At 48.5% G+C, this 14,363-nt stretch overlaps 1 protein-coding gene across 1 annotated transcript in view; it reads right to left on the reverse strand.

Annotated features, from left to right (window-relative positions):
* Window positions 1-14,363, reverse strand: part of FRAS1 (Fraser extracellular matrix complex subunit 1) — a 1,443,020-nt gene that overhangs the window by 40,488 nt on the left and 1,388,169 nt on the right. The window contains exon 22 of the mRNA XM_069205798.1: window positions 8,735-8,881. Within this exon, the coding sequence (XP_069061899.1) occupies window positions 8,735-8,881 (147 nt within the window). The remainder of the gene's footprint in view (window positions 1-8,734; window positions 8,882-14,363) is intronic.

Raw genomic sequence — 14,363 nt, forward strand, 5'->3', positions numbered from 1 at the left:
GTTCTGGTTAGCAGAGCCTCAGTGAGACAGTTAGGCACTACACAGGGAACACATACATATAGGCCACAACCTTATGAGCACTGGGGTCCTGACTAGCAGGGTCCCAGTGACACATAACAAACATACTGAAAACATAGGGTTTTCACTATGAACACCGGGCCCTGGCTAGCAGGATCCCAGTGAGACAGTGATAACACCCTGACATACACTCACAAACAGGCCAAGAGTGGGGGTAACAAGGCTAGAAAGAGGCTACTTTCTCACAAGATGCCCGCCCCTCTGGCCACTGCCCCCACTTTTGGCAGCAAGGCTAGAGGAGATAATGAGAAAAACAAGGAGGAGTCAGCAACCAGTCAGGACAGCCCCTAATGTGTCCTGAGCTGAGGTGACCCCTGCCTTTAGAAACCCTCCATCTTGAGATTGGAGGATTCCCCCAATAGGAATAGGGATGTGCCTCCCTCCCCACAGGGAGGAGACACAAAGAGGGTGTAGCCACCCTCCAGGACAGTAGCCATTGGCTACTGCCCTCCTGACCTAAACATACCCCTAAATTCAGTATTTAGGGGCGACCCAGAACCCAGGAAATCAGATTCCTGCAAACTACACAAAGAAGAAGGACTGCGGACCTGAAAGTCCTGCAGAGACAACGGAGACGACAACTGACTTGGCCCAAGCCCTATCAGCCTTTCTCCAGACTCAAAGAACCTGCACAGCGACACATCCGACAGGGACCAGCGACCTCTGAAGCCTCAGAGGACTGCCCTGAACCCGAAGGACCAAGAAACTCAAGAGAACAGCAGCACTGTTCAAAAACAGCAACAACTTTTTAACAACTTTCAAAGACCTCACTTTTTCCGCCGGGAGCATGTAGGAGGCTGGCCTGGCTTGTAGTGGGTACCAAGGGGTACTTACACTCTGTACCAGGTCCAGTTATCCCTTATTAGTGTAGAAGAGGTGTTTCTAGCAGCTTAGGCTGATAGAAGGTAGCTATAGCAGAGCAGCTTAGGCTGAACTAGGAGACATGCAAAGCTCCTACTATACCACTAGTGTCATATGCACAATATCATAAGAAAACACAATACACAGATATACTAAAAATAAAGGTACTTTATTTTTATGACAATATGCCAAAAGTATCTAAGTGAGTACCCTCAGTATGAGGATGCCAAATATACACAAGATATATGTACACAATACCAAAAATATGCAGTAATAGCAAAAGGAAGTAATGCAAGCAATGTAAAGTTACAGTGACTTGCAATAGGAGAACATAGGTATAGGGGCAACACAAACCATATACTCCAAAAGTGGAATGTGAACCACGAATGGACCCCAAACCTATGTGAGCTTGTAGAGGGTCGTGGGGCTGTAAGAAATCAGTGAGGGTTAGAAAAATTGCCCACCACAAGACCCTGAAAAGTAGGTGTAAAGTGCACCTATATTCCCCAGAGAGCACAGAAGTCGTGATAGGCGAATTCTGCAAGGAAGACCAACACCAGCAATGCAACCAAAGTGGATTTCCGGACGAGAGTACCTGTGGAACAAGGGGACCAAGTCCAAGAGTCACGACAAAGTCGAGAGTGGGCAGATGCCCAGGAAATGCCAGCTGAGGGTGCAAAGAAGCTGCCACCAGATGGTAGAAGCTGTTGATTCTGCAAGAACGAAGAGGACTAGGAACTTCCCCTTTGGAGGATGGATGTCCCACGTCCTGAAGAAGCTTGCAGAGGTGTTCCCACGCAGAAAGACCACAAACAAGCATTGCTAGCTGCAAGGGTCGCGGTTAGGGTTTTTGGATGCTGCTGTGGCCCAGGAGGGACCAAGATGTCACCACTTGGATGAGGAGACAGAGGGGGCGTCCAGCAAGTCAAGGAGCCCTCACAGAAGCAGGCAGCACCCGCAGAAGTACCGGAACAGGCACTTGGAAAAGGAGTGAACCGGAGCTTACCCTAAGACACAAAAGGGAGTCCCACAATGCCGGAGGACAACTCAGAAGGTTGTGCACTGCAGGTTAGAGTGTTGGGGACCCAGGCTTGGCTGTGCACAAAGGAAATCCTGGAAAAGTGCACAGGAGACGGAGCAGCTGCAAATCACGCGGTACCCAGCAATGCAGTCTACCGTGGGGAGGCAAGGACTTACCTCCACCAAACTTGGACTGAAGAGTCACTGGACTGTGGGAGTCACTTGGACAGAGTTGCTGAGTTCAAGGGACCTCGCTCGTCGTGCTGAGAGGAGACCCTGAGGACCGGTGATGCAGTCTTTTGTTGCCTGCGGTTGCAGGGGAAGGATTCCGTCGTCCCACAGGAGATTTCTTCAGAGCTCCTGGTGCAGAGAGGAGGCAGGCTATGTAGGAGGCTGGACTGGCTTGTAGTGAGTACCAAGGGGTACTTACACCTTGCACCAGGCCCAGGTATCCCTTATTAGTGTAGAGGGGTGTCTAGCAGCTTAGGCTGATAGAAAAGGTAGCTTAGCAGAGCAGCTTAGGCTGAACTAGGAGACGCGTGAAGCTCCTACAGTACCACTAGTGTCACTTGCACAATATCATAAGAAAACACAATACACAGATATACTAAAAATAAAGGTACTTTATTTTTATGACAATATGGCAAAGTATCTCAGTGAGTACCCTCAGTATGAGGATAGCAAATATACACAAGATATATGTACACAAGACCAAAAATATGCAGTAATAGCAATAGAAAACAGTGCAAACAATGTATAGTCACAATAGAATGCAATGGGGGTATATAGTGATAGGGGCAACACAAACCATATACTCTAGAAGTGGAATGCGAACCACGAATGGACCCCAAACCTATGTGACCTTGTAGAGGGTCGCTGGGACTGTAAGAAAACAGTGAGGGTTAGAAAAATAGCCCACCCCAAGACCCTGAAAAGTGGGTGCAAAGTGCACCTAAGTTCCCCAAAGAGCACAGAAGTCGTGATAGGGGAATTCTGCAGGAAAGACCAACACCAGCAATGCAACAACAATGGATTTCCGGACGAGAGTACCTGTGGAACAAGGGGACCAAGTCCAAAAGTCACGATCAAGTCAAGAGTGGGCAGATGCCCAGGAAATGCCAGCTGTGGGTGCAAAGAAGCTGCCACCGGATGGTAGAAGCTGAGGATTCTGCAAGAACGACAAGGGCTAGAAACTTCCCCTTTGGAGGATGGATGTCCCACGTCGTGAAGTCGTGCAGAAGTGTTTTCCCCGCAGAAAGACTGCAAACAAGCCTTGCTAACTGCAAGGGTCGCGGTTAGGGTTTTTGGATGCTACTGTGGCCCAGGAGGGACCAGGATGTCGCCAATTGCGTGAGGAGACAGAGGGGGCGCCCAGCAAGACAAAAAGCCCACTCAGAAGCAAGCAGCACCCGCAGAAGTGCCGGAACAGGCACTACGAAGTGGAGTGAACCGGAGCTCACCCGAAGTTGCACAAGAGGGTCCCACGAAGCCGGAGGACAATTCAGGAGGTCGTGCAATGCAGGTTAGAGTGCCAGGGACCCAGGCTTGGCTGTGCACAAAGGAGATCCTGGAAGAGTGCACAGGAGCCTGAGTAGCTGCAAAACACACGGTTCCCTGCAATGCAGTCTAGCGTGGGGAGGCAAGGACTTACCTCCACCAAACTTGGACTGAAGAGTCACTGGACTGTGGGAGTCACTTGGACAGAGTTGCTGAGTTCAAGGGACCTCGCTCGTCGTGCTGAGAGGAGACCCAGAGGACCGGTGATGCAGTTCTTTGGTGCCTGCGGTTGCAGGGGGAAGATTCCATCGACCCACGGGAGATTTCTTCAGAGCTTCTAGTGCAGAGAGGAGGCAGACTACCCCCACAGCATGCACCACCAGGGAAACAGTCGAGAAGGCGGCAGGATCAGCGTTACAAGGTCGCAGAAGTCGTCGTTGCTACTTTGTTGCAGTTTTGCAGGCTTCCAGCGCGGTCAGCAGTCGATTCCTTGGCAGAAGGTGAAGAGAGAGATGCAGAGGAACTCTGATGAGCTCTTGCATTCGTTATCTAAGGAATTCCCCAAAGCAGAGACCCTAAATAGCCAGAAAAGAGGGTTTGGCTACTGAGGAGAGAGGATAGGCTAGCAACACCTGAAGGAGCCTATCAGAAGGAGTCTCTGACGTCACCTGCTGGCACTGGCCACTCAGAGCAGTCCAGTGTGCCAGCAGCACCTCTGTTTCCAAGATGGCAGAGGTCTGGAGCACACTGGAGGAGCTCTGGGCACCTCCCAGGGGAGGTGCAGGTCAGGGGAGTGGTCACTCCCCTTTCCTTTGTCCAGTTTCGCGCCAGAGCAGGGCTGAGGGATCCCTGAACCGGTGCAGACTGGCTTATGCAGAGATGGGCACCATCTGTGCCCATCAAAGCATTTCCAGAGGCTGGGGGAGGCTACTCCTCCCCAGCCCTGACACCTTTTTCCAAAGGGAGAGGGTGTAACACCCTCTCTCTGAGGAAGTCCTTTGTTCTGCCTTCCTGGGCCAAGCCTGGCTGGACCCCAGGAGGGCAGAAACCTATCTGAGGGGTTGGCAGCAGCAGCAGCTGCAGTGAAACCCCGGGAAAGGTAGTTTGGCAGTACCCGGGTCTGAGCTAGAGACTTAGGGGATCATGGAATTGTCTCCCCAATGACAATTCCATGATCCTAGACATGTTACATGGCCATGTTCGGAGTTACCATTGTGACGCTATACATATGTCGTGACATATGTATAGTGCACGCGTGTAATGGTGTCCCCGCACTCACAAAGTCCGGGGAATTTGCCCTGAACAATGTGGGAGCACCTTGGCTAGTGCCAGGGTGCCCACACACCAAGTAACTTAGCACCCAACCTTTACCAGGTAAAGGTTAGACATATAGGTGACTTATAAGTTACTTAAGTGCAGTGGTAAATGGCTGTGAAATAACGTGGACGTTATTTCACTCAGGCTGCACTGGCAGGCCTGTGTAAGAATTGTCAGATCTCCCTATGGGTGGCACAAGAAATGCTGCAGCCCATAGGGATCTCCTGGAACCCCAATACCCTGGGTACCTCAGTACCATATACTAGGGAATTATAAGGGTGTTCCAGTATGCCAATGTAAATTGGTGAAATTGGTCACTAGCCTGTTAGTGACAATTTGAAAAGAAATGAGAGCATAACCACTGAGGTTCTGAATAGCAGAGCCTCAGTGAGACAGTTAGTCATAACACAGGTAACACATACAGGGCACACTTATGAGCACTGTTGCCCTGGCTGGCAGGGTCCCAGTGACACATACAACTAAAACAACATATATACAGTGAAATATGGGGGTAACATGCCAGGCAAGATGGTACTTTCCTACAGGCTACCCCCAGAGCATGCACCACCAGGAAACAGGCGAGAAAGCGGCAGGAGAAGCGATGCAAGGTTGCAGTAGTCGTCTTTGGCTACTTTGTTGCGGTTTTGCAGGCATCCTGAGCAGTCAGCGGTCGATCCTTTGGCAGAAGGTGAAGAGAGATGCAGAGGAACTCTGATGAGCTCTTGCATTCGTTATCTAAAGAATTCCCCAAAGCAGAGACCCTAAATAGCCAGAAAAGGAGGTTTGGCTACCTAGGAAGGAGGATAGGCTAGCAACACAGGTAAGAACCTATCAGAAGGAGTCTCTGACGTCACCTGCTGGCACTGGCCACTCAGAGCAGTCCAGTGTGCCAGCAACACCTCTGTTTCCAGGATGGCAGAGGTCTGGAGCACACTGGAGGAGCTCTGGGCACCTCACCTGGGAGGTGCAGGTCAGGGGAGTGGTCACTCCCCTTTCCTTTGTCCAGTTTCGCGCCAGAACAGGGCTGGGGGATCCCTGAACCGATGTAGAATGGCTTATGCAGAGATGGGCACCATCTGTGCCCATCAAAGCATTTCCAGAGGCTGGGGGAGGCTACTCCTCCCCAGCCCTGACACCTTTTTTCGAAGGGAGAGGGTGTAACATCCTCTCTCTGAGGAAGTCCTTTGTTCTGCTTTCCTGGGCCAAGCCTGGCTGGATCCCAGGAGGGCAGAAACCTGTCTGAGGGGTTGGCGGCAGTAGCAGCTGCAGTGGAACCCCAGGAAAGGCAGTTTGGCAGTACCAGGGTCTGTGCTAGAGACTCAGGGGATCATGGAATTGTCTCCCCAATGCCAGAATGGTATTGGGGTGACAATTCCATGATCTTAGACATGTTACATGGCCATATTCGGAGTTACCATTGTGACGCTATACATAGGTAGTGACCTATGTATAGTGCACGTGTGAAATGGTGTCCCTGCACTCACAAAGTCCGGGGAATTTGCCCTGAACGATGTGGGGGCACCTTGGCTTGTGCCAGGGTGCCCACACACTAAGTAACTTAGCACCCAACCTTCACCAGGTGAAGGTTAGACATATAGGTGACTTATAAGTTACTTAAGTGCAGTGGTAAATGGCTGTGAAATAACGTGGACGTTATTTCACTCAGGCTGCAGTGGCAGGCCTGTGTACGAATTGTCAGAGCTCCCTATGGGTGGGAAAAGAAATGCTGCAGCCCATAGGGATCTCCTGGAACCCCAATACCCTGGGTACCTCAGTACCATATACTAGGGAATTATAAGGGTGTTCCAGTATGCCAATGTGAATTGGTGAAATTGGTCACTAGCCTGTTAGTGACAATTTAGAAAGCAGAGAGAGCATAACCACTGAGGTTCTGGTTAGCAGAGCCTCAGTGAGACAGTTGGGCATCACAGAGGGAACACATACAGGGCACACTTATGAGCACTGGGGCCCTGGCTGGCAGGGTCCCAGTGACACATACACTAAAACAACATATATACAGTGAAATATGGGGGTAACATGCCAGGCAAGATGGTACTTTCCTACAGAGCGTGAGACTTCTCACAATGCACCTGACGCCCCCGGCTCGTGCTCCAGAGAACTAACACTGCAGAGAGGACTCCCAGGCGACTGCAACTCCGTGAGTAACCTGAGACGAACTCCCTGCACCCCCACAGCGACGCATGCAGAGAGGATCCACAGGCTCCCCCCGACCGTAACTGCCTGGAACAAAGAACCCGATGCCTGATCCAAGCACTGCACCCGCAGCCCCCAGGACCAAAAGGAACCAAACTCCAGTGCAGGAGTGACCATCAGGCGACACTCTGCCTAGCCCAATCGGTGGCTGCTCCGAGAAGCCCCCGTGCCCTGCCTGCACCGCTAGAGTGACCCCTGGGTCACTCCATTGACATATTGAAAACCCGACGCCTGCTAAGCACACTGCACCCGGCCGCCCCTGTGCCACTGAGGATGTGTTTTGTGTGGGCCTCCTTGTATCCCCCCCAGTGCTCTACAAAAACCCCCTGGTCTGCCCTCAGAAGACACAGGTACTTACCTGCTGGCAGACTGGAACCGGACCACCCCTGTTCCCCATAGGCACCTATGTGTTTTGGGCCCTCTGCTCCTGACCGGCCCTGTGTTGCTGGTGCGGTGACTTTGGGGTTGCCTTGAACCCCCAACGGTGGGCTGCCTATGCCCCAGGACTGAGAGTTTTAAGTGTTTTACTTACCTCCTTATCTAACCTTTACTTACCTCCCCCAGGAACTGTTGATTTTTGCAGTGTCCACTTTGAAAATAGCTTATTGCCATTTTAACTATAACTGTGTATGTTGCTGCTCTAATTCAAAGTTCCTTACTTACCTGTGAGGAGTATCTTGCATTTTATATATTTACTTCAAATCTTGAGTCTTGTGGTTCTAAAATAAATTAAGAAAATATATATTTCTATATAAAAACTATTGGCCTGGAGATAAGTCTGAGTGTGTGTTCCTCATTTATTGCCTGTGTGTACAACAAATGCTTAACACTACCCTGTGATAAGCCTACTGCTCGACCACACTACCACAAAATAGAGCTTTAGAATTATCTAATTTTACCACTATCAACCTCTAAGGGGAATCCTTGGACTGTGTGCACACAATCTCTCAATAGTATATACAGAGCCAACTTCCTACATCAACCATGAAGCCAAGAGAAAAATATATGGGAACGGTGGTTTATCTGAACTTTCCATCTATAACATTTTGTAATCTGCAGTTCTTCTAATACATGCTTCCAACTGAATGTGTCTACTGCAATTACATGATTTCTTTAGTAATCACAATTTTTTGCTTTCTTAAACTGCTTGCATGCAGTGGAAACTGCCCTTTTGTAATTCACTCCACTACCCTCAAGGTCACGTTCTTCGTATATAAAAATGTAACGAAATAAATAAATATATAAAAAAAATAAAAAAAAATAAAAAATGGTGCAGCGGCGGGTGGAAGTTTCAGAGTTAAAGCGTACACAGGTCTTGTCTGTGTCTTGACTGGTAACGAGGTTCCAAACTTTTGCCGTGGGTTCTCCTAAGAATGGTACAGTGATGGTCTTTTAAGAGGGGTGGTTAATGAAACGTAGCAGATCACAATGTTACTTTCTCATTGTCACAACACCGTGTGAAAACAATTTTTCAAAGGTATCCCTGTGGCAATACAGCTTGTTTCTCCAATTACTATTAAATACATGTATACTCAGCATTACTTATGCATAGGTATAATCAGTAACAAGCAGCTGGCATTCCAGTAATGTAGCAGATGATTTGTAATTTTCTACTTCTCAAAGGTAACTTTAGTTAAAAAAAATATTACAGGCAACAGGAATACTGTTCTCATGCCATACCCCAGTGCCTCAATGAGCTAAATAATTAATGCAAAATACGTACTATATAAAGCTCCAACATACTGACCTTGTAAAGGGCATCCACCTTCATGGCAAATCCATCCAGTCCGGGTATACTACCTATAGTATGGAATTCAGGCAAATCTGAGGCAAAGGAGGCATCAAAAGGCACGTCATGGAAATACTGATCTCTTTCTTCTGGCTGGTTTCGGTCCTAGAATGTTGAGAGCAGAAATCGTTATGAAAAATAAGGCGCATGCTACTCTCTTAGGTTCACTGATAAATGTGAAGATGAGCAAGGGGGTTAAATGGATGTTTTAAAAGCCTGCAATCCTGAAAACTACAGCAATATTAGACTCTTGAAGTGCTATATATTACGGATGCATGGTACTCCATCCTTGTGACACCATGTGTTGAGACTCATGCAAAGTTACAGTGCCTTCATTTTGTTTTGGTGAAAGAGATAATGCCATGCCACCCCCCACATACCTGTCTCTGCCTCCAGTCAGCTTGAGGATCAATGACGTTACTGGGTCATCATTGCCTGGACATGACTTACATCCATCTCGACTATAAAGGCATACGTTTTGCAGAGATCAGGCCTAGTTGGGGTCTCTAGAAAGTACACTACACCAGGAGGGGGAATCATCTGTATGTCTCATCTACATCAGATCCTGATAGCTTCTCTCTAGACTTTTTGAAGATAGAGGGGATGTGACGGTTATAACATGCTTACTTATGGAACTCTAGTTCAAGGAGAGTTATTTCAAACAAACTCCAAGCCAAATCTCATCTGACATTGTGGCAAATCGCCTCTAGTCAATTAGATCAGCAGGGAAGTGTAGGAGGCTGGCCTGGCTTGTAGTGGGTACCAATGGTACTTACACCTTATGCCAGGTCCAGTTATTCCTTATTAGTAGAGTGTAGTAGAGTTCTAGCAGCTTAGGCTGATAGAGGTAGCTATAGCAGAGCAGCCGAGGCTGAACTAGGAGACATGCAAAGCTCATGCAATACAACTTGCATCATATAGGTACTATATCATAAGTAAGACAATACTCATAGTAATAAAAATAAAGGTACTTTATTTTAGTGACAATGTGCCAAACATATCTGAGGATATACTCCCTTAGGAGGAAAGTAACATACACAAAATATACACAACTAACCAAATCAGGTAAGTAAAACAGTCAGAAAGTAGTGCAAACACTGTAAAACACAATAGGATGCAAGAGGCCTAGGGGCAACACAAACCATATACTAAGTAAGTGGAATGCGAACCACAAATGCACCCCTAGGCAAGTGTAGTGTGCAGAGGGTCGCTGGGAGTGTGACAAAACTCTAAGGGAGTAAATGAGACTGCACCCCAGGACCCAGGAAAGCAGGAGTAAAAGTACTACTATTTCCCCCAAAACACACTGAAGTCATGATAAGGGATTTTGCAAGGACCACAACAGACTGCAAAGCACTGAAGATGGATTCCTGGACCTGAGGACCTGTAAAGGAAGGGGACCAAGTCCAAGAGTTGCTGAAGTGTCCAGGAGGGGCAGTAGCCCACTAAACCCCGGATGAAGGTGCAAAATGGCTGCCTCAGGTTGGAAGAAGATGCTGGTTTTGATCCAAAAAAAGGAGGTAGGAGGTTCTGCTTTGTGCAGAAGATGTGTCACGGCTTGCTGGAGGATGCAGCGTTGTTTCCTTGGAAAAATACCTCAAACAAACCTTGCTACCTGCAACAATCGCGGGTGAAGAAAAAAGGGTGCTGCCCGGGCCCAGGAAGGACCAGGATGTCGCCACTCAGGTGAAGAGACAGAGGGGGCTCTCAGCAACGTAGAGAGCCCACTGGAAGGGAGGATGCACCCGCAGAAGTCCTTGAACACGGGTTCAAGAAGACTGAACACGCCAGTCGTCTCAACACTGAAAAGAGAGGTCCCACGACACAGAAGGTCAACTCAGGGAGCTGTGCATGCAGGATTTCTAGGAAATGTGCACAGAAGCCCTTGTAGTTGCAGATCGCACAGGATTACTGTCTGGGGAGGGGAGGCAATGACTTGCCTCCTCCAAATTCAGACAGTTGAACCACTGGACAGTCTGGGTCACTTGGGTCCACCACCTGTGTTCCAGGGGCCACGGTCGTCAAGATGAGAGGGGACCCAGAGTACCGGTGAAGCTGAAGTTTGGTGCCTGCTGGAGCAGGGGGAAGATTCCATCGACCCACTGGAGATTTCTTCATGGCTTACAGTGCAAGGTGAGGGCAGGCAGCCCCCAGAGCATGTACCACCAGGAAACAGTCGACAAAGCGGGCAGGATTAGACGCTACAATGTCACTTGTAGTCTTCTGGCTACTTTGTTGCAGGTGTCCAGGAGCAGTCAGTGGTCGATCCTTGGCAGACGTCGAAGAGAGAAGTGCAGAGGAGCCCTGATGGATTCTTGCAAGTCGTAATCTGATGAGAAGCCCACAGGAGAGACCCTAAATAGCCCTGAGAGGAGGATTGGCTACCTAGCCAGGTATGCACCTATCAGGAGGGGTCTCTGACGTCACCTGCTGGCACTGGCCACTCAGTTGCCTCCAGAGTGTCCCCACACCTCTGAAAACAAGATGACAGAGGTCTGAGACATACTGGAGGAGCTCTGGGCACCACCCCTGGGGTGGTGATGGACAGGGGAGTGGTCACTCACCTTTCCTTGGTCCAGTTTCGTGCCAGAGCAGGGACTGGGGATCCCTAAACTGGTGTAGACTGGCTTATGCAAGGAGGGCACCATCTGTGCCCTTCAAAGCATTTCCAGAGGCTGGGGGAGGCTACCCCTCCACAATCTGTAACACCTATTTCCAAAGGGAGAGTGTGTAACACCCTGCTCTCAGAGTGAATGCTTTATTCTGCCTTCCTGAGACTGGGCTGCCCAAACCCCAGGAAGGCAGAACCCTGCCTGTGAGGTGGCAGCAGCTGTAGCTGCAGTGCAAGCTTCAGAGAGCTGGTTTGGCAGTACTGGAGGTCCATAGTGGAGCCCCCAGGATGCATGGAATTGGCTCCCCAATACCAGATTTGGAATGAGGGGACAATTCCATGATCTTAGACATTTTACATGGTCATATTCGGGGTTACCATTGTGAACCTACATATAGTTATTGACCTATATGTAGTGCACAAGTATAATGGTGTCCCCGCACTCACAAAGTCCGGGGAAATGGCCCTCAACTATGTGGGGGTACCTTTGCTAGTGCGAGGGTGCCCTCACACTTAGTAACTTTGCACCTAACCTTCAGCAAGTGTAGGTTAGACATATAGGTGACTTATAAGTTACTTAAGTGCAGTGAAAATGGTTGTGAAATAACGTGTGTATTATTTCACGCAGGCTGCAGTGGCAGTCCTGTGTAAGGTTTGTCTGAGCTCCCTATGCATGGCAAAAGAAATGCTGCAGCCCATATGGCTCTCCTGGAACCCCAATGCCCGGGTGCCTAGGTACCATATACTAGTGACTTATAAGGGGGGGAGAGGGGGGTCCAGTATCCGAAATGGAATTGGTAAATGTAGTCACTAGCCTATAGTGACAAATTTAAAGGCAGAGAAAGCATGAGCACTGAGGTTCTGATTAGGACAGCCTCAGTGACACAGTTACGCACTACACAGACATACACATTTAGGCCACAAACTATGAGCACTGGGGTCCTGGCTAGCAGGATCCCAGTGAGACAGGCAAAAAAATACTGACATACATGTAAAATTGGGAGTAACATGCCAAGAAAGATGGTACTTTCCTACAGGAAGCAAGGTCAAAATTAGTGCAGACGTGTCCTGACCTATGGTTTAGCCAAAGGGAAAATAACCCTCTCAGCTACGACTAAGGGTACACTCTCACTAACATGGAGTGCTGTGGGCCTTAATATACAAAGTTCTAGAAGCTAACCTGACAGGCTGTCAGTCTTTGAGGCCAACTGTCATTATAGTATGTGCCAGGAGAATGCTCAAACATTATACTGAAATTAGAGGGTTGCTTGCCATATGTGGTGGCCCAGGCATATAGCCCAATTACCCTCCTCCTTCTCTGTTTTCTGAATCGTGACAACTACAGATCTCTGTAGGCCACTCCAACTCAGTGGTCTACCCAAGATGCTCTGCGAAAGGCTTAGGAAGAGTTAGAGTCCAATTTAGAGTAAGGAAGATGGTCAGCTAGACTGCTGGCTAAAGTCCCTTCAGTCATATTTGGGAGTTACTTGCTAGTCAGACAGCTTTGTTCAGCAGAGGTTCCGCCAAGGTTGCTCAGCTGAAGGCACTGAAGGTTTGTTGAGCAGGTGCTGTGTTTAAAAGGCTCTCTTACCAATTTTTTTCAAAATTGAACTCCCAAAGCAGGAGTTTGTTACTGAAAATCATAACTGGGAGGAGGTGGCAGACAGATTCCATCAATGCACGAGCAAGAACAACAGCTGGATGAGCTGCAATTGGCTAACTGAATGGGGAAAAGACGGAAATATTTTTTTTCGGCGTAGACACTAACTTAAGGGGCCCCCGCTGGTGGCCAGAGTCCTGCAGGGAGCGTCCAGTCCTGTGCCCTTCTGCCAGAAACCTGGGTATGGTGTTCGACAAATCCTTATAATTTGAGCAACAAGTCAACCAGACGGTTAAATGTTGTTACTGGGCATTGAAAATACTTAAGATCATTTTCCCATTTATCCAGGAAGACCTGAAAACGTGGTGGTCTTGGCGCTTGTGGTTTCTAAATTGGATTATTGCAACACCCTTATGTTAAACATCAGCAAGTCCGCACTCCATAGACTACAGCTAATTCAGAACATGGCGGACCGTTTGGTCTTAAACCTGCCGCGCTCTTCATCCGCCAGCTGGAGTCTTAAACATCTCCACTGGCTTCCTGTGGAAAAACGCATTAAGTTTAAATAACTCTGCTTAACTTACAAAGCCCATCAGGGCATTTGCGATTATCTTAGGTCGTCCTTGCAAACCTACCAGCCGGCCCAGCTGCTTAGATCCTCTACTCGGCAGCTCATCGCTGTGCCGCGCTGCCATAGGGTGAGATTGGGGGGGACAAAGCCTTCTCTGTGGGGGCAGCGAGACTCTGGAACACACTCCCTCTTGCCATTAGGCAGGTACAGTCTTATTTTTGTTTTAGAAAGAAATTGAAAACCTTGCTGTTCTCCCTTTAGGGAGTCATGGGCATCTTGGACGCCCTTGGCGATGGTCTCCTCTCTGCTTCGCATCCCCGTAACTCACCGACTCTCCTCAGCGCTTTGATACTACAGCCGGAATGCACTTTACAAACACAAAATACAAAAATACAAAAACGAAGTGTACCTGATAAGCTGGAAATTTTTTCCCAGATTGTGGAGATCATACAATTGATTTCCTGTTCGGTGCACCCAGGTATAACCTGATGGTTCTGAACAGGAGAAATGTACAATTGAATGACTACCTCAATAAGGTGGATTTTCTGCTTTACACTGACTGATGCCCCAGAGATGGGACAAGCCATCAAAAATTTATGTCAGAGGAGATGTGTTTTCTGACACCTCCCTTCATCACATGGTTTGAATTTTAAGTTCCCTAGTGCAAGGATGTAGTTCAATTCAGCAGTATGTATTACACATCCATATAGACTGCGATCCAGACACAACCCGATGAGAAATATTGCACAGGAAGTGATTCTTGATAACAATCAATGCCACAAGATTAGTTTAGAGACACAGTGGA

This window comes from Pleurodeles waltl, chromosome 1_2, assembly GCF_031143425.1.
Source record: "Pleurodeles waltl isolate 20211129_DDA chromosome 1_2, aPleWal1.hap1.20221129, whole genome shotgun sequence".
Taxonomy (NCBI): domain Eukaryota; kingdom Metazoa; phylum Chordata; class Amphibia; order Caudata; family Salamandridae; genus Pleurodeles; species Pleurodeles waltl.